The sequence below is a fragment of the Lentinus tigrinus genome, assembly GCF_003813185.1.
Source record: "Lentinus tigrinus ALCF2SS1-7 unplaced genomic scaffold L226scaffold_55, whole genome shotgun sequence".
NCBI classification, from domain to species: domain Eukaryota; kingdom Fungi; phylum Basidiomycota; class Agaricomycetes; order Polyporales; family Polyporaceae; genus Lentinus; species Lentinus tigrinus.
Window position 1 is genome coordinate 107,909 of NW_027137964.1, and position 18,065 is coordinate 125,973.

The 18,065-nt window shown below is 56.6% G+C and overlaps 6 protein-coding genes across 6 annotated transcripts; 3 read left to right on the forward strand and 3 right to left on the reverse strand.

Annotated features, from left to right (window-relative positions):
* Nucleotides 1-567: 567 nt before the first annotated feature.
* Nucleotides 568-3,404, forward strand: L226DRAFT_540357 (saccharopine dehydrogenase). Its single transcript, XM_067681851.1, has 4 exons — nucleotides 568-610; nucleotides 867-1,835; nucleotides 1,900-2,701; nucleotides 2,761-3,404. Exons 1-4 carry the CDS (start codon nucleotides 580-582, stop codon nucleotides 3,218-3,220), a joined length of 2,262 nt encoding a protein of 753 aa, XP_067529396.1. The 5' UTR covers nucleotides 568-579; the 3' UTR covers nucleotides 3,221-3,404.
* Nucleotides 3,405-3,458: 54 nt separating this feature from the next.
* Nucleotides 3,459-5,129, forward strand: L226DRAFT_617285 (uncharacterized protein). Its single transcript, XM_067687013.1, has 5 exons — nucleotides 3,459-3,713; nucleotides 3,768-3,918; nucleotides 4,000-4,026; nucleotides 4,086-4,615; nucleotides 4,667-5,129. The coding sequence occupies exons 1-5, from the start codon at nucleotides 3,477-3,479 to the stop codon at nucleotides 5,015-5,017; spliced, it is 1,296 nt and encodes a 431-aa protein (XP_067529397.1). The 5' UTR covers nucleotides 3,459-3,476; the 3' UTR covers nucleotides 5,018-5,129.
* Nucleotides 5,130-5,391: 262 nt separating this feature from the next.
* Nucleotides 5,392-6,897, reverse strand: L226DRAFT_563719 (uncharacterized protein). Its single transcript, XM_067683577.1, has 4 exons — nucleotides 6,728-6,897; nucleotides 6,449-6,663; nucleotides 6,156-6,392; nucleotides 5,392-6,098 (listed from the first exon to the last, which is right to left on the reverse strand). The coding sequence occupies exons 1-4, from the start codon at nucleotides 6,858-6,860 to the stop codon at nucleotides 5,568-5,570; spliced, it is 1,116 nt and encodes a 371-aa protein (XP_067529398.1). The 5' UTR covers nucleotides 6,861-6,897; the 3' UTR covers nucleotides 5,392-5,567.
* An 82-nt stretch (nucleotides 6,898-6,979) lies between these two features.
* L226DRAFT_540361 (phospholipase D/nuclease) lies at nucleotides 6,980-11,403 on the reverse strand. Its single transcript, XM_067681852.1, has 18 exons — nucleotides 11,151-11,403; nucleotides 11,079-11,096; nucleotides 10,914-11,025; nucleotides 10,782-10,857; nucleotides 9,541-10,122; nucleotides 9,476-9,489; nucleotides 9,365-9,426; nucleotides 9,112-9,303; nucleotides 9,020-9,061; nucleotides 8,811-8,966; nucleotides 8,657-8,762; nucleotides 8,540-8,598; nucleotides 8,049-8,485; nucleotides 7,956-7,991; nucleotides 7,774-7,897; nucleotides 7,476-7,720; nucleotides 7,300-7,407; nucleotides 6,980-7,246 (listed from the first exon to the last, which is right to left on the reverse strand). Exons 1-18 carry the CDS (start codon nucleotides 11,230-11,232, stop codon nucleotides 7,166-7,168), a joined length of 2,532 nt encoding a protein of 843 aa, XP_067529399.1. The 5' UTR covers nucleotides 11,233-11,403; the 3' UTR covers nucleotides 6,980-7,165.
* Nucleotides 11,404-11,906: 503 nt separating this feature from the next.
* L226DRAFT_548395 (uncharacterized protein) lies at nucleotides 11,907-13,359 on the reverse strand (the record flags this gene model as incomplete). Its single annotated transcript, XM_067682585.1, has 9 exons — nucleotides 11,907-11,989; nucleotides 12,038-12,075; nucleotides 12,151-12,413; nucleotides 12,474-12,527; nucleotides 12,584-12,740; nucleotides 12,796-12,896; nucleotides 12,956-12,979; nucleotides 13,042-13,114; nucleotides 13,178-13,359. 9 exons carry the CDS (start codon nucleotides 13,357-13,359, stop codon nucleotides 11,907-11,909), a joined length of 975 nt encoding a protein of 324 aa, XP_067529400.1.
* A 694-nt stretch (nucleotides 13,360-14,053) lies between these two features.
* Nucleotides 14,054-16,161, forward strand: L226DRAFT_495192 (uncharacterized protein). Its single transcript, XM_067677509.1, has 4 exons — nucleotides 14,054-14,112; nucleotides 14,172-14,410; nucleotides 14,457-16,034; nucleotides 16,082-16,161. Exons 1-3 carry the CDS (start codon nucleotides 14,094-14,096, stop codon nucleotides 15,993-15,995), a joined length of 1,797 nt encoding a protein of 598 aa, XP_067529401.1. The 5' UTR covers nucleotides 14,054-14,093; the 3' UTR covers nucleotides 15,996-16,034; nucleotides 16,082-16,161.
* Nucleotides 16,162-18,065: the final 1,904 nt, after the last annotated feature.

An 18,065-nucleotide genomic window follows, 5' to 3' on the forward strand; every position in this document is an offset into this window, starting at 1 on the left:
ATGACATAATGCGTGATTATGACGTTTCTGGTTCTTGATCCGGTGTGGAATGGTCAGGTATGTTGCCGGCTGAGACTCGAGAGGCTTGGCGGGGGGAGACGCCCGGGCATGTCGGGCGAGGGCGACGCGTGACGTCACGCGTTTGATACATGCTACATGCTCAGCGCGACGCGTTCTGAGTCGGAAGGAGCAAGTTTACAAACATAGATAATCTGCCCTCAAGACGTGCATTACACGTTTCAATGGAATTATGGAAGAGTTTTACAGGGATAGCCATTGGATGGGCGATCATTGCTCTTACAGAGCCCATTTTGTGAGAGACGGCTGACTGCCTCAAAAAGGAGGATAATGAGAACCTCATAGTCTCTCATTAATTGGAGAAAGTTACCTGTCTTACCCACCGGATGTCGCGGTACCTCCAAAGGATGTGGTTAAAAGTATTCGGGACGAAGATTCAGATAAGATCGACTAGTGGCAGATCGGGCGGCTATCTTATCTACCTCCGCGCGATCGAAGAGCGATTTCGGTTTCGAGTCAAAATTTCGAGTGCAATCTCTTCCTCCTTCATACCTTGCAGCCATGGCCCCCCTCACCCACCCCTCGATCAAAGGTGAGCTCATCTGTGCTTTTTGTCGCGTTTGCGAATGGGTTTCGGAAAGGAGGAAGTCTCGGCGTATCGGAACTTAGAGGAGATTGGGGTGATTTCTGGCTGGTCTGGGATCCCCGGTACGCATCTAGAGATCATGCAGGAACGATGGGCATGGAATCATCGCGAGGGCGCAACGAAGACGCATTCAGAAGATATCGGTTTCTGTTAGGCTGGAAATGTAGCAAAGAACCCTGACTGACAATCATTACCTCTGTAGACGGCTGGTTCCGCGAGATCTCCTCGCAATGGCCGGGCCAGGCCATGACCCTCAAGGTCAACAAAATTCTCCACGTCGAGAAGTCGCTCTACCAGGACGTGCTCGTCTTCGAGTCCGAGACGTACGGCAACGTGCTCGTGCTCGATGGTGTTATCCAGTGCACGGAGCGCGATGAGTTCTCCTACCAGGAGATGATCGCCCACATCCCTCTCGCGAGCCACCCCAACCCGAAGAAGGTGCTCGTCATCGGCGGTGGGGACGGCGGAGTCGTCCGCGAGGTCCTCAAGCACGACACCGTCGAGGAGGTCGTGCTCTGCGATATCGACGAGGCCGTCATCCGCGTCTCGAAGCAGTTCCTGCCGCACATGTCCTCCCTCCTCACCGACAAGCGCGTCACCGTCTTCGTCGGCGACGGCTTCAAGTTCCTCGCGGACAACACCTCCACGTACGACGTGATCATCACCGACTCCTCCGACCCCGTCGGCCCCGCCGCCTCGCTCTTCCAGAAGCCGTACTTCGAGCTCCTCCGCGACGCGCTCACCCCCGGGGGCCACATCTCCACGCAGGGCGAGTGCCTCTGGATCCACCTCGACCTCATCACCGAGCTCCTCGCGACGACCCGCAGCCTCTTCCCCGTCGCCGAGTACGCGTACACGACGATCCCCACCTACCCCTCCGGCCAGATCGGCTTCATGGTCGCCTCCAAGGAGGCGGGCCGCGACCTCTCGACGCCGGTCCGCCAGGTCCCGAACACGCGCTACTACAACGCGGAGGTGCACAAGGCGTCGTTCGTCCTCCCCGAGTTCGGGCGTGCGCTCCTCAAGGAGGGCAAGGACCTGCGCCCCAAGTTCGGCCATGCTGCGTTCGCGGGCAAGCCGACGAAGAAGGTGCTTCTCCTCGGCAGCGGTGCTGTTGCCCTTCCTTGCGCGGAGTACGTCGTCCGCAACCCGAACAACGCCTTGACAGTTGGTAAGCATCTGGTGAACTCCTGTAGCAGGTTGGGGGCGTGTGCGCTGACAATGTCATATCACAGCCTGCCGTACGCTCAAGACTGCAGAGGCACTCGTTCAGGGTCTGCCTAACGCGACCGCTGCCTCGCTCGACGCTGGTTCAGAGGACCCCGAGAAGCAGGCGGCGCTCGAGAAGGCGATCGCGGAGAGCGACCTCGTCATCTCGCTCGTCCCGTACATCCACCACGTGAACGTGATCAAGGCCGCGATCAAGGGCAAGACGAACGTCGTCACGACGAGCTACATCAGCCCCGGCATCCGCGAGCTCGAGGGCGAGATCAAGAAGGCAGGCATCGTCGTCATGAACGAGATCGGCCTCGACCCCGGCGTCGACCACCTGTACGCGGTCAAGACGATCGACGAGGTGCACGCGCAGGGCGGGAAGATCAAGGAGTTCCACTCCTTCTGCGGCGGCCTCCCCGCGCCCGAGTGCTCGGACAACCCGCTCGGGTACAAGTTCTCGTGGTCGCCCCGCGGCGTGCTCCTCGCGCTCCTCAACAACGCGTCGTACCTCGCGGACGGGCAGGAGGTCACCGTGCCCGGGGCGCAGCTCATGGACGTCGCGAAGCCGTACTACATCACGCCCGCGTTCGCGTTCGTCGCGTACCCGAACCGCAACTCGACGCCGTTCCGCGAGTTCTACAACATCCCCGAGGCGGAGACCGTCATCCGCGGCACCCTGCGCTACCAGGGCTTCCCCGAGTTCGTCAAGGCGCTCGTCGCGCTCGGATGGCTCAACATGGAGAAGAAGCCGTGGCTGAAGGACGGCCTGACGTGGGCGGAGGTTTTCCAGCAGTCCATCGGCGCTGCTGACGCTAGCGAGAGGTACGTCCGCTTATCTGTGAGTGGGTCAGGTACAGTCGCTGACATCTCTATCCCCACAGCACACTCATCGCAAAGGTGAAGGCGATCTGCCAGTTCCCGAACGCGGGCGAGGAGCACCGCATCCTCTCCGGGCTCAAGTGGATCGGCTTCTTCTCGTCGGAGAAGGCCACCATCACCGACGGCAACCTGCTCGACACGCTCTGCACGCAGCTGCAGACGCTGATGCCGTATGGCCCCGGGGAGCGCGACCTCGTCATGCTCCAGCACAAGTTCATCATCGAGTGGGCGGACGGCAGGCGCGAGACGCGCACGTCCACCCTCGAGGCGTACGGCGACCCGTCTGGGCACTCCGCGATGGCGCTCTACGTCGGCGTGCCCTGCGGTATCGCGGTGCAGCTCGTGCTCGACGGCAAGCTGAACACCCCGGGCATCCTTGCGCCGTACTCGAAGGAGATCTGCGACCCCATCCGGGAGATCCTCGAGTCGCACGGCATGGGTCTTGTTGAGAAGGTGCTGTGAGGCTTGCTACGTTTGGTCCTTGGACGCCCCTCCGAGTCGGGGCTCGCTTAGAGAACAAGACTGTATTATCTAGGACTAGCGCGCTGTATTGCATATGAGTGTACGGAAGACATGTACGAGAATGTCAATAGTCTGGATACTCGAGCTTGTCTCAGGTTGCGACCTGCCCTCAAGTTGCACCACCAATCACGTGGTATTGGCGCCCGGCAGCTTGAACTAACCACGACGTCCCCGCTCCCGGTCCGGGGTCCCAACTATGGCTGCAGCTATCGAGTTTCCTCTCTTCCTTGCTCTTCCTAGTACTAGCCAGTCACCCACAGAGCTGGAGCTCGTTCTCCCGCCGTACAAGTGTCGCTTCCTGTTACATGTTTGCTATGAGCGTCCGACCTCCAAGCGCGCCCATATTTCCGACTTGCGCGATGCGGCCGTCGCAGCAGCCGATCGTATGTACAAGAATCGTCCAGAAAGTGACTTTTCAGTTGTCATATACGCGGTGCGCTTACTACTCCATGGCTTGGAGTATCTGCCTTATACATGTCCCTTCTAGTGCGAACAATTGCCTTCATCTGTCGCCGACCTAAAGTGTGGTATGGAGATCCCTCGATTCGACAGCACGTGGGTGATGGACAACGCAGAACTTCTGGGACCACGTCGACCACTGGATACCGTGAAAGAAGCTAGACTGCTTGGAATCCTGAGTGCGTTTACGCTTGAACTCCTGCATTGTCCCCTATTTTTCACAATGCGGGGACTAACTATCTTATCTGTTCAACGCTTAGAGGTCAACGAGTCTGTAGGGAAGATCAGTCAGTCACATGCCTCCTGGAACGAACGGGATCGTGCATCTGACAAGCTCCGTAAGTAGACCGCGAACAAATTGCTATCGCCGCACAGAGACGGGACTCTCCCTCGACTAGGGCAACCCTCCCCCAGCGGCTGAAGAATCAGACCGTTACCCGCATAGATGCAGTGCACGACGGCCGCCCCATCGAACTGACTGGCCCGTCCATCACGATCTATCATCCCGTCTTCGCAAAGTTCCTCAAGTACATGGCAGAACCTCAGGAGTTCACCAGCGAAGAATTGGACACGGCGCACAGCTTCGTTACCAAGGCCGTCGCATACTTCGCGGATGAACCTACGCGGCGCTTAAAGTTGAAGGACTCTATGGGCGACGGGGTGCATCGGCAAGTCTTAGAACTCACGAAAATCCCCAACAGCACGGGCAGGTTCACCTCGGATGGGGCGATGTTTGCAAGCCCGACAGCGACGACGCCTGATGACTTCTGCCCCATTATCGCACTGCACGAGCTCAAGAACGAGATTGGGGAGGGCGGATGCGACCCGATCGCAGAGGCTGAGAACATGTACGTTGCCTACTACTCGTCAAATGAGGTGAGTCGCGCACGTAGGGATGTATTGCGATGCTGTTAAATCTGGTTTCAGGCTCGGTCTATCCGTCAAATGACTCCATGTCCTGCTTTCATCATAGGGTCCGCAGGCCCGAATATACAGATCAGCGGTGGCGATCAGTTCATCGCGCAGCCACTCGGGGACAGCATCTCTGCCGTCCCTCGTCCAAACCTTGCCGGGCGCTCGTTACTCGACGACGCATATCATCGGGTAGCGAGATTGTTCCGCGCGCTGCGAGTTTGTCTCAGAGACCTGGACGACTACTATACCGCTCTGGCGCAGTCGATGACCGTTCCGCCGCGGCCGGGTGAGGTTGGCCACGAGCCCCTGCTCGTGGATGGAGTTTGGCATCCTGGCGTTCGACATGGAGAAGGTGCACGATAGGTACCACTTCCAGGCGCTTACAGGCAAGGAGTTGCCGTCTGTGTAGTTACTGCCAGTGCGTGTGGTTACCTCTATCTTCTTGGCACTTGTACGCTATGCACGCAGAGCCCCCAAAAGTCACAAGTGACTTGAATGTACCATTGATCAAACCGACCTCTCAACCCAGGCATACCGTGAAACAGCCAGTAGATGAGCTGCTGGCGAAGACGCACCCCATGCGCTACAGGGTCGCTAGAAATTCGTAACTGCCATGATTCTTCATCCCTCGCAGATTGTGAGTTTGGTAACAAATGAGGAGAGTTGTTCTACCGCTTGGCAATCTGGTTAGGAACGAGTTATGGAGTTGCATGCGTAGGCAGTGTACTCGGTACAACACGGCGCCGGTGCTGCTGCGTCGCGCGATGAGTTCTTTGGCTTATGTGTCGTGTGCATTCTCAAATAAACGACTGACACCACCGGGGGTTACGTACTTGAAGTGCTCGGATACAGACGACTGAGGATAGCGAAGCGACAGCGAGAAAACTACAAAAAGACAGCAAAGAGCGCAACATCATACATCAATCGTTGCAGGAACAATAGGGGATGTCCTGAGGATTGCGAGAGCCCTGTCTATCACTGCACACTGATCGTCGCTCAGCGAGGCAATTGGCCCTGTAATCATCTCCGGCGATTCTAGAGCGTCCCCCATGCCCCGAAGATTAGACACGACATCGCGAATAGGGACGGTGAGATGTTCCCGCGCGCGTTTGTTGGACTGGAGGAATAGGGCACCCTCAGCGGCGTGTCTGGCGAGATATATCTTGCGAAGGATGCCTGCCAGCTGTGTGGCGATCGGGTGCTGTTGCCGCTCTTCAAGCTTCGCTTTCCGTGTTTCAAGCTTATCTTTGAGGCGCTTGACTTCCGCGACCTTGCGTTGCAAGTCCTTCTCGAGTGTCACCACTCGCTCCAGGGTCTCTCCCAGCTCGTTGCCTGCGTCGGGAAAGACCGCCTTCTGAATGGCGATCACGACAGAGAGGCCGAACATGTCAGCGGCAGTGAAGAGGGCCGAGAGAAGCGGGAAGAAGGGGATAGTGACGATGGACTGCAGAACTACGGTGAGCGGACAGGTCCCAGGGGAATCTCGCTAAAAATTTCATACCATGGTGCGGAAGGCAGCCTGAGCGTATTTCCGGCGACGCATTCGACGTTCTGCGAGCAGGAGCTCGTCACGGGCTTTGAACAAGGGTTCCGCGTCTTCGATGTTGCGCGTGAGCTCGTCCTCAACGTCGGTGAGTGCTTTATGCCGCTGGGAATAGCGGCGCTCATGCTCGGCACTGCCCTTCCTGCACACATAGCCAGGTGTAGTGGTGACGATTTCAGTGGCAGTCTCAAAGCTCTGCCGGACGCAATCAGCAAAGGACTAAGGTGCACAGGCGGAATGCTTGGACTTACGTTGACAACGGTGTCTCTGTGCGACGAAAATGTCTCGCGAGCCTCGGGAGACAACAGATTAGCCGTGCCTTCATCTTGATCCGCGCTATGTTCAGCGAGAGAGATGATCTTCTCCAGGGCCTTGATGCCCCGGCCGAGTTCTGCACGAACAGGTGGAAGAGCGAAGTTGAGAGTGACTTCAGTGACCCGCTTGTCCTCTGCAAGGAAGTTAGACCCTATGCACACATACAGAATAGTCAATGACAGGTATCTCGTAGTCGTTCATATAGAATTTCGTACAACAATGACAAGGCGGGTCATCATCATGGTTATGCGAGGACGGTCCGGCGGCAGATGTACCAGCGATACTAGAAGAAGTCGTAGTGTTCGAGGACTCTCCAGCTTCTGCAGATCCATGGCTTGCTGCATCCATGTTGTTCTCGAGAGTTTAGCAAAGTGGTATGTGAAGGAGAAGGACAAGGGTTGTGGCACGTATGGCCGGGCTGACACGGCCCGCCACAGCCTGCGCGTCAACTCTGGGTCAGACGCCCCGACCGATAACGAAAGAATCAATATTGATCGCTCCTTCACTGAATCGCACGACAAGCAGACCTCTGGATGGACATATAGCAGATACAGGGCGGTATATTTCGTAGCAGATCCAATGTCATATTGTCGTACAATCGTAACCTCTCGTCATCCTAATCATACAGCGTTCGTGATCACTTCGTATGTCCCTTAGATGTAGATGGGGAGAGTGGGATTGAGGCCGTGCCACTCAGGGCCCTCTACGAAGCCGTCCTCGTCGATGAGGAAGTCCTACAACGTCACCGTTAGCAGTTGTACAGCAGACACGCAAGCACGGAACATACCAATGGGCACTCGACAAGCGCACCACGGACCTCCGAGAGGCGCTCCTTGATGCGGTCGAGGGAGATGTCAGGAACGACGTGGCCAGTCATGACATCGGGTACATAAGCCTGCATGTGTCCCAGTATTGTTGAGCAACCCATTCGCATCCCAAAGCGGACTCTGCTAGACAACTCACGTCGTAGTCCTTCCACTTGCGGATGAGGTTGGTCGGCACGGGACGGAAGACTTCCGTAAAGATCTCGCGGTTCTTGCGTGCAGTGTTGTTCCAGAGGTTGGTCGTGTCATCCGACAACGGGTCCGCGACCATCTCGTCCTCCGGCTGGCCCACCTCGTCCTCGTTCGGGTGTGGTGCCGGGCGCATGAACGAGTCCGGGCTGTCATCGGCCGTGCACCACTGAGGTGGGATGAGACCGAGATGCTCTGCACCTGATTCAGTATCCGGATACATTTTGTGAAGAGTGTCATATACGAACCCCGGTAGAGCTTGCGACGGAGCGTCGCGGCGAAACGGGCCGCCTGGTAGCGCTCGCCGTCCATGTACGAGTCGATCATGTCCTCATCCTCGACGACAAGGGCGATCTCGGAGTCGCCGTCACCCTATGGCACGTTATAAGATCAGCGATAAACGTGTATTATGTGAAGTAGAGCAACAAACCTTCTGGCTACGGTCGTTCAAGTTGGCCGAGCCCATCTAGTTATCATAGTCAGTACCCCGCCATGCTGATTAGTCTGCCACGTCAGAACTCACGATAACCCGCCTGTCATCCACAATCATGACCTTCGAGTGGATGTACAACAATTCCGACACGTAGGCAGCGCGCTCCTCGTCCTCAGTCCCAGCCCAGCGTTCGTCGAGGAGACTCGAACGGTCGTGCAACATATGCTGCACCACATTGTCCGAAATAGCCTCGTCGCTACGGAGCTCCTGCGCGGCTTGGCGCCAGCGGTCGACAATATCGCGTGCCTCCTCAATGGTGGCGGGCATCGTGTACGTCTCTGTCTTGAGCTCGGGCTTCTTGCCAGACGTCGTCTGTTCGGCGAGCGACTTGCCTGTGGGGATCGCGACCGACACATCCTTCGGGTCCTCGATGCCCTCACCGCGACCGACCCAGATGCGGCCAAGCGCGACGTTCAGCTGGTGGAAGGAGACACCGCTGCGCTCCTCGATCTGCTTCATGTACGAGCCTGGGGCCCAGCAGGTCAGTCCGAGATAGACACAGCGAAGGAGAGACAACGTACCCCAGGGCGCGTTGATGCGGTCGTACGCGCGGAGGTGGTAGAAGCGAATGTAGTCAGACCTGCCATTCATTTTCGTCACTTTAGGTAGCATGGTCACCAAAAGAAAAGGTCACTCACGGCTCATAGCCAGCCTTGCGGACCTCCTCGTAGATACTGTGACCGCCACGGTTCATGGTGCGGTACTGGCCAGCCATGATTGTCTTGACAGACGTCTCGTCCTTGACTACGCGCACGATGAGCTAAGATTCTGTCCGCCACTGATGTGACTCACCTTGGCCAGCGAATCCGGGGACTTCGGGAATGACGACCACCACGCGGAACTTGGTCCCTTCGCGGCCAGCGCGGACGATACGCTCGACAAGCGCCTTCGCAATCTGGTTCTGCACTGGGCCGTCGTCCTGGGTGTTGGAGATGAAGAACTGGTTCTCTACATCACCACATGAATAACGAAACACCACGTCCGACTGCGAGATTGCATACCGATGTAGATGTAGTGCTGAGATTCGCGGATGAGCTCAATGTCTGGGTTGCATGTCAGCCCGACTCTCAACTGGATAGAGCGACAGACGTACAGGCATTCTGGATGCTGCGCTCGGTGAGCACACCGTGGCTCCAGTCCGACACACTGCGAACCGCCTGGACGCGACAGGTGCCGCGCCCAACCGGCTCCTCTGTGTCGTAGTTCTCAGCTTCGCTCCTGTAACGATGGAAGCGGTCCCTGAAGTGCCGGCCTATGTCGTGCCAGCGCTCGCGGTGAGGGTGACCTGTGGACGCGAAATGAGCTACCAAGAGAATATGCATATGAACGTAACTATCTTCACGTACGGACAACGGCCTCGTTGGGCGCAGCTTCGACGTCATGGGGAAGTGCAAGCCAGTCGAAACGGCTAGGGTCGGTCAGAGTCACGTCGAGCCCAGCATCACAGAGAGACTTACGTATCATTGCGATACTAGGTGCACATCGTCAGCGAGTTTTCCGACGGAGATATCAATGCACATACCTTGCGCTTCTTGACCTCGTTCCAGCGCTCCACGAAGTGCTGCACAATATCGAGCACAACCTCTCCAGTAAGGGTCATGTGCACGTCGTGCCACGGCATCCTCGCGCTCTCGACCGAACTCAGCCCATTGCTGACGTAGTTCGGGACGTTCTGGAAGTCCATGATGCGCGCGTTGTTATAGTCCTGGCCCGGGAAGAGCGTCGCAAATGGGTCATTCGGATGGACGTCGGCCAGGGGATGCGTGTGGGTATCCCATCGACCAAGGCAAAGGTCCAGACCACCAATGCACGCGAAGTGGTTGTCGACAACGACGACCTTCTCGTGGTGCGACCAGAACTCGACGTCGTCCTTGCTCCCGATGTGGTCGGGGTGCCGCATGACAGCGATGTTCGGATGGAGTGCCTCGAGGGTCTCCTTCGTGTGGTGCGAGCTCATGGTCATGGTCTGCGTGACTTCCTTGTAGACGACGACATAGACCTTGACGCCTTGCTCGGCCTTGCGCTTGAGGATTCTGTCGATGCGCCATTCGGGGTACTTAGCAGGCGGACGGCGGAGGTACAGCTCGGGCGTAAGCCACCAATCCTGCAGAATGGAGGGTCAGTCGACGACTCGGCTAGGAGGTAAACGGAGGTCTAGTCCCATGATGCCGAACTCATAACGCGACAAATTGTAAGCAGTGTATAGTCATCCGAATTGCGAGCCGCGTTCGGCGCGAGTATGCACACTTCTGACGCTCTCGATGTATGGGAGCAGATGCACAGTAAGGGCCGAAATAATAGTACAACGGCTCGCTGAGCGCGATCCGGGTGGTGGTAGTTGCAAACCAACTGGGCCACGGCCACGTTCCGGGTTGAACAGCACCCTTGACCAAAGAAGCTTCTTCTCAGCGAGCTATTGCACTTCCATTTATCCTGCCTCGTTGGCGTGCTTACCACGCAAGGCTCTGAAGGGAGGCTGGTGTAACACCCGAAGGTCCAACTCTATGACAAGGACTTACTCCGCCACTGGCGTGTTGCGTGAGGAGCAGCGCGTGCACCATCTAGACCATGATAGAAGGCAGCCCATGCGGGTCATGACCTCATACGTAAAGGAGTCTACGCTGCCGGCACCAATCGACCGCTCGCATCCGCAGCAACAGTGATTTAGGGTGTCGACAGACAGGGGCACCGCCATAAAGTCGCCTTCGTTCGCCGGGCAGCGCCCTGTTGCTATTGCGAGAGCGACGGGGGGAAAGCACTCACCAGGATGAAGATGGCCTCCTGCGCCTTCTCGAGCAGCTCGGAAACGGCCCACATGTAATCGTGGCCGTCGATGTGCCTACAGGCGAAAGGTTTGGAAATTGCACCCGGACCCGGCAACAAGGAAGGACGCACCATTTGACGAAGTTCCGCCCCCTCTGGTTCGCGAACGAGTGGAATCGGTGGCCACCCATGATCTCTGCGCGAACCATGTCCGCGCGCTTCTCCTCCGGGTCATCGTGGCGACCTGCAGTCTGGTTAGCGTTGGGATGTCGAAGGTTGAACGAGAGGGGTACAGACGATCCGCGTTGAATGTGCCTGATAAGATGTTCAGCAAAGGTTCACACAATCAGACAGCACTGTCTTCCATACCTATTGCCATCGCGCGAGCATGGCCTATGCCCTCGGGGATCTTCTCAGCGAGATCCCCAAGCTTGCTGAAAAACTTAGACATTGTCGAGCAGCGAGACGGTGGTGGTTGCAGAACAACGGGCTAAGCGCGAGATCGTTGTCTCCTGATCATGCCGGCAACAGCCGCTGGAGATGGGGGTAGTGACGGATGCCGAGCCCAAAACGCGCTCGGCGTTGCTGCGCGCGAAGGTACGGGCCGCTCGTTCGACGACGCGTACGGCGCGCAAGCCAACGAGATCATCGCGCGATGGGAAGAGAACGACGAGGAACGTGTCGCCGCCGTCGCGCGACAGGGCGCGCATGCACGTGATGAACGCGGCGCCTAACATATACTTGCAAACCAACGCACTGCGACTCTACATCAACTTAACCACATCGCCAACCTACCGCAGAGGCGAGATCACCTCCTCTCCGATTTAAACCGACGTTCGCCAATCTGGAGGGGCCATTGTCATCTCAAATGCTAGCCCGACATTCACATGCGCTCTTAGGGGGTCGCGACCAGGCTACACACACTCGTGGAACTCGTCATGTACGAGCGATCCATGTTCGTTGAAATACACAATGATGATTTCTTTGATACAGATTGTGACGAATTAGTCAGAAGACGCATATGTCGTTACGGTCGTTGTATTACCAGCCCGACGATCACGGTGCTGGACAGAAGACCACAATACGTCCATAGGTCGGAGCACACAGGTCCTCCCGGCGGGCTTTTCATAATCCTGCGGCCTTCTTGAGCTCAGTCTCGACCGCCTCCGCGAGAAGACTATGCACGCGGGCCGTCGGATGACCAGTATCTGTCCGATATAAGTCATGCAGTGCATCCTGACGGACCGGACACTCACTGAACCAGAAGAACGCAGGGTCGCTGCACTGGCAAAACCTTTAAGAGAGTTCAACAATAAGAGTGAGTCATGTCCGCATCGATTGCCGGCCTACTACACCGCAGACTACTCACCCAGTGATGTTAGTGAAGCCATATTGCTCCGCGTTGTCGAGGATGTCATAGAACCACTGGTGCGTGTCGAATGTCAAGACGTTCACGTCCGGATGGGTACGCGCGAAGTGCGCCGTATGGTTGAGGAGTGCGGTGTTGTAGTCCTTGATGTTTTGCTCGTAGAGCGGGGCAATCGCCGTTCCGATATGGTCTGGAGAACGCTCGAGAGGCGGAAGCGTCATGAACAGATATGTTCCGCGCAAGTTGTGGTTGTACGCGTTTTGCTAGATAGGAAGACGAGGTCAGCGTAGGGTCGTGGAGGCGGGAGACATGTGAAGGCGTACGACGGCGCCAAATAGCGATTGCATCTCGAGCTCCCAGAAGGCCTTGAAGTCCAGCTGAGGATCAACACGTCATGAGGGTAGTCCAAAAGTACAAGTGTGCGCCAGCGTACCGTGCTGTTGTTCAGTGTGTCCCCGGTGTCGTTGATGCCGATCCAAAACGCAGTGATGGTCTCTTCGGCTGGATGAGGTATGACGTCCGATGCGAACAATGCCCACTCTCGAACTTGGTCAACGAGGTCCACCGAAAAGTTATGGTGAAGGGGAATCCTAGACAACACAGTAAATGGGGTTATCTTCACTCAGGTAGGGCTTAGGTACTCACAGGGTCTTGTCGACATCAGCGCCAGAGAACGCGAAGTCCCAAAGCTGCCGCGGAGCGCACTCCGCCGGTCTTCCTTGGAAGCAACCTGTGAGGTACTCCAGCTACATGCGATCGTATACGATGTCAGACGCATGACTGTGAGGGGCTGGAGCAAACGTACCCAGCTTGCACCATCGGACCCAGTCTGACCCAAGTGAATCAGTATACGGTGTGACGAAGTACTGCACAGAATTATGGAGGACATACCACGTTGAGCTGAATCTCATCTTCAAGGAGCTGCTGAGGCGTGTACGAGAAGTTGAAAGCACTGCCTATGAAGCTATCGGATCATCCGCTTCAGTTAAATTGGCAGTGGAATGTTGCACGACGGGAGACGACTTGCCTGAACTTCGGATATCCTTGTGTTCCTCCGACGAAGGTGTACGAGTCGCCGAACGCGTAGACATACTTGATTTTGTTCCAGTTGAACCTCGGTTTAATGCTATCGTCTGGAACTGGGGCCGCCGAACCGAACGGCACAGCAATCGACAGGGCGAGTGCCATGATACCACTGAAGATGTGCATGGTGAATGCGTACGCCGTCTCCGTGGACCGTTCAAGTTCATACACCCGTGGCTCGGACTTCATATACCCCCCGTAACAAGGTATCTGGTCAGACGCTGCTGTCCACCTGACCTTGTCATGACGAGAAGTCGTGATCTGCTGAGTATGGCGGGCCGTCACAGAGTTTCAAGCTCCATCATCCAGTTCTCACCAGCGGATTTTCCGAGAGATACCAAGCGGTCCGGGCGGGAGAGGGAGCGTCAGCAGAAGCGTAGCTGCATATTTTCCGCATCCATGTGAGGTGCAGGGGGGTAGAACCTTTGACGTAGAATACTCTGGTTTTCAGACGTGTAATTACGTGTGCAGGAACGTACCTTAAGATACATGGCCACTGGCAGGTCGGTGTCAGTACTTTGTGTATGTGAACACGGTTGTGCCATACCTCAACTTTACTATCTTGCTGGTACTCATCGCAGAATTCCAAGATATTTCTATAAGACATCTGCAAAAAAGACACGTTGCACTCGTACGTGAATGTTTCTAGTGGTGAAAGCTACATGGAGGGAGCACAAGAGAGAACTCAGAACAGAACGGTGACGAGTTAGCCTCACTGGTGGCAAGGGCTCCGGCAGCGCTCAGCGCCCTCGGGTAGATAAGATAAGATGTGGCTGGATATTCCCATGATCTTGAAGGTTGGGCCTTGTTCTCCAACCACCACGACCGCCACAACGCTTAGGTTCGCCCGGGCTGCTCAAATGTTCAAGATGAGGAGAGGTTAGTGTTGAAAGAAAATTATCTGCGTACGCTGCGGCAACAATTGTCCCCGCTTTCAGGTGCACAGGCCCTCTCCCAGACACCGTCTCTATTTGGAACGACCACACAACGCGTGTTGACTATTCCCGAGCTCCTCGAGATGATATTCTCATTCTCAGACAGCGAAGACTTACAGAGCAGCGCGCTCGTGTGCAAGGTTTGGTCAGAGGTCGCCCTCGACATCCGGTGGCGCAATGTCGACGACTTGCCGCGCACATTGCGACTCCTAGCGCCGATTGAACAGTGCGCACAAGGACATGTGAGTTCCTCGCTACATCCAACGAATCATACTGATGCGTCTGAAGCGTTTTTGCAGACCACTGGAGCCGGGTGACTGGGTCCGCTTCATGCGCTACGCGAGTCGCGTACGGACGCTCGTCGTCACTCCAGCGATCGACAAGCATCTCAAAGGGCCACTCATCTTCGACGAGATTGGGAAGACACGCACTACCATGAACCTCTTCCCCAAGCTTACTTGGCTGACCTGGACATCAGAAGATGGCGACCGTCTCCGTCTCTCGCTCATGTTCATGCACGAGAACATTAAGCGATTTGCGGTCCTCCTCACCCCCTCTCCCAGCTACTCGTTCCAGATATATTTCCAGGAGATTGCGTTACGTATGCCCAAAGTCACTCGGCTCGACCTTCGTTTTTCATTCTCTGTGCGTGACATCGAAGCGGGGCTGTGCCAGCTTGTGGGCGCCCTGCCAAAGCTGGAGGACATCACCCTGCCCAAGTACACCTTGACGCCGAAAATAATCGAAGCACTCTCTCGCAAAGAGAACCTAGGGGTCGTCCAGTTCGAGTTTCTCAAGCACCAAGGAGGCGGAGACGTGGCGGACGTCCAGGAATGGAAGCCGGTCCTGCGAGAAGGCGCGTTCCCCGTGCTATACGACTTCAACGTGAACGTGAAGCTTCCAGACATGCTCCGCTTCATGAACGCACGGTTCTTCCCATCTACCCTCCGCCTCCTGTATGTCCATGTGATAGAGATGGTATCCCCGCAGCTCGTGCGCGACTTCTTCCTCGCGGTGGCGGAGAAGTGTCCCCATCTCACCGGGCTCGTCTTCGACTATTCTGGCGATCCTGCCCCTTATGTTTTCCGGCGCGCAATACCCGAGGACGAGCTTCTCACTTGGAACACCATCCGTCCTGTCCTGAAGTGCTCAAAGTTGACTTCGTTCCAGTTGAACTGGGCCTCACCGCTGGCATTGTCACAAGCAGACATCGAGGAGCTAGCGTCGAGCTGGCCGCACCTTGAAGTGCTCTTCCTAAACCCCGGGCCGATGCCGACCGCGGAGCCATACCCACTCACCCTTCACGCCCTTATCCCCTTCGCCAAGCACTGTCCCAACATACGCGAGCTGGGAATGTACATCAATACCTCCGATGCTCCCGCCACCCCCCTCCCGGATCCAGCGGAGCTCGCGCGCCTCCTAGGCCTCACCGCAACGCCATTTCCGCGTCTCCGGCATATCTACTTTGGCATATCGAGCATCGCCGACTCGGAGTCTGTCGCGCTGTTCCTGAGCCAACTGTGTCCGCTAGGGTGCCAGGTCGTCTCTGGGGTCAGCTGGCACGACACCAGGACCATCGTCGCAGCCACGCCAGAGGACCTGCAAGCGGTGAAGATCTTAACGCCCGCGATCGCCGCCTGGTACCATGAATGGGTAGAGGTGAACCACGTTCTTCCGCTGTTGATCAGGCTCCGAATGGAGGAGAAGAAGCGCAGGAGCGAGCTCGAGCTTGAAGTCGAAGACCTCCGGACGCGCTACAAGGTACTGGAGGAGAGGCTGGGTATGGGTGCGGGTGCGCTCGCGGACAGTGGGTGTGTGCTGCTGTGATCTCTGCTCTGCAGCGCGATGTCGATAATTTACACGATTGTGAGTGGCCTTTCCTACTCTGTGGCCATTGCGCTGACGGCTGACAGACTGAACTCGACGGACTTCTATCCTGTCTTACGTCTTGTTTATGCTCTCACATATGCTATCGCTGTGTTTTCGTCAGGGACACGCCTGGGGCAATGCGCGCGTTACATCAGTATTTCAAGGTTTGGCAAAGTACGTCACCCGACCACGAGGAACATGAAACACGGAACGCAAGGGAACGTGGGCAGGCGCCGTGCTATTGGTCCAGAGAGCTCGCCCGACATTCAAGCACATGCATATGAGCGCATGGCTGAGGCGAATAACGTACGGACGAATCAGATATTTCCCGCCAAGTCGGTTCTTTTTGGGGACACGCGACTCAGCAGCGAGCACTGATGCTAACTCCTCTCCACTGGTCCCAATACATAGATATGGTGAGCTCTCTTTGTTAGTCGCGCCTCTGGTTAACGCAATCGCCGCGACAGGATCCGATCATGACAGCCCTTCGGACGAATAGTCGCAGGAACAGGACTGGCCGTTCAGGGCTGTTCGACGGCCGGACCACAGTTAGCCTGGTGTCTGACCAATCGAAGCGTACGAAGTGCCGAGCGCCGCGCACGACCCTTGTTTCCGTTGCCCACCCCGTGTTTCCTCGTTCTCGGTTCCCCAGGATCCTGCAGGCGCAGAGTTTGTGAAGACTATGTGATCGACGCAACAGTCCCGTACGATTCCACCCATGCGCCACGAGGTTGGAAACACGAGGCGACGTCTCTTGACAAGTGCACTGATTTCTTGCAGGAAAGCGCGGGAGACGGAAGATTTGTTCACCGAGCGACGAGGCAGGTCTTCGGGCTTCCAGCCCAAGGAGTATGATCATGGCCGAGGCGTCCCTGGCAGCATCCCGACTAAACGCGGCGTAATGGCCGACAAGCGTCCATGTGACAGGTTTCATGTCCGCCCTTTCGTGCAAACTCTGATCCTTTCAGCTTATAGCCGGGGGCGCGCCTTATCCGCGCAGGCTCCCAGCGTGTCGCTTCCTCCCTGCGTCGGCGGCATGAAATGGATCCTGGCGGCAATCCCTCTCTTGCTCATCGTTCTCACCATCCGGCAACTCACGTATAGTCACCGTTGACGGCGACTCAATTGTCAAGATTGCAACGATTGCAAAATTGGGGAATGTCCTGCTGATGTGCGGAAGGCGCGCGTCTCGCCCAATGATGACCTTTGTCCATCGCAGGTTGCCCGGGCATTCCAGGGTTACGTGTCGTTGAAGCGCAGCGTCATGTACGTTTCTTGCGAGGAGAACAGTTGCCCAGGGCTGTCTATCGCGAGGAGGTCTCAGCCGATTGGTCGCCTCGGGTCACTAGGGTGAAATGGGGATAGACGGTCCCTCGCCTATCCGTTTTGACGTGTTCATACTCGATTCGGAGGTCATTCAGGTCACGACTAGAGTCCAGATGCCCCTGCGCAGTCCGATGTTCTCGGTAACAAGAGGGAATACCGAGGTCGTTGGGCGAACGCCACCACTTTGCACCGGTGACTTCCTTTTCATTGCAAATGATGGTTCGGGCACTGAATCAGCCACCCGAGGCTATCAGACTGGATGCGTCCCTGGGTGACCGTGGCGAAGTGCAAACCGACAGGGAAGATCGAAGAGGAAATGAGCCAAGTGTGCTGCTGTCCATGTAACTCTGAGCAGTGGCGAACCGGGGCTGGGTGGTGGTACCACTCGGAGTCGCCGGAGTAATGTTCGGAGGCTGTTTAAAGGCCGAGAGCGTCCATGTTGAACACCGGGCGGTATCTAACCACGCGATCAGATGCTAATCCGTATACCCGGTGTGTTTCACTCAGAGTCTGTATTTGCTATTCTTGCCACCGGGATTTCCGAGATGAAGTGTGAGCTCTAAGACATCCTCGCCGCGTTTTGGCTGCCCGTGGGCTTCCAGTCGCCCTGACAGCACCGTTCACGAACAAAGCACGGGATGTCCTGGGATGTCCCTGGGAAGCCCGGTGGCATGAGAAGATGTGCGCACACGAGATCCAGAT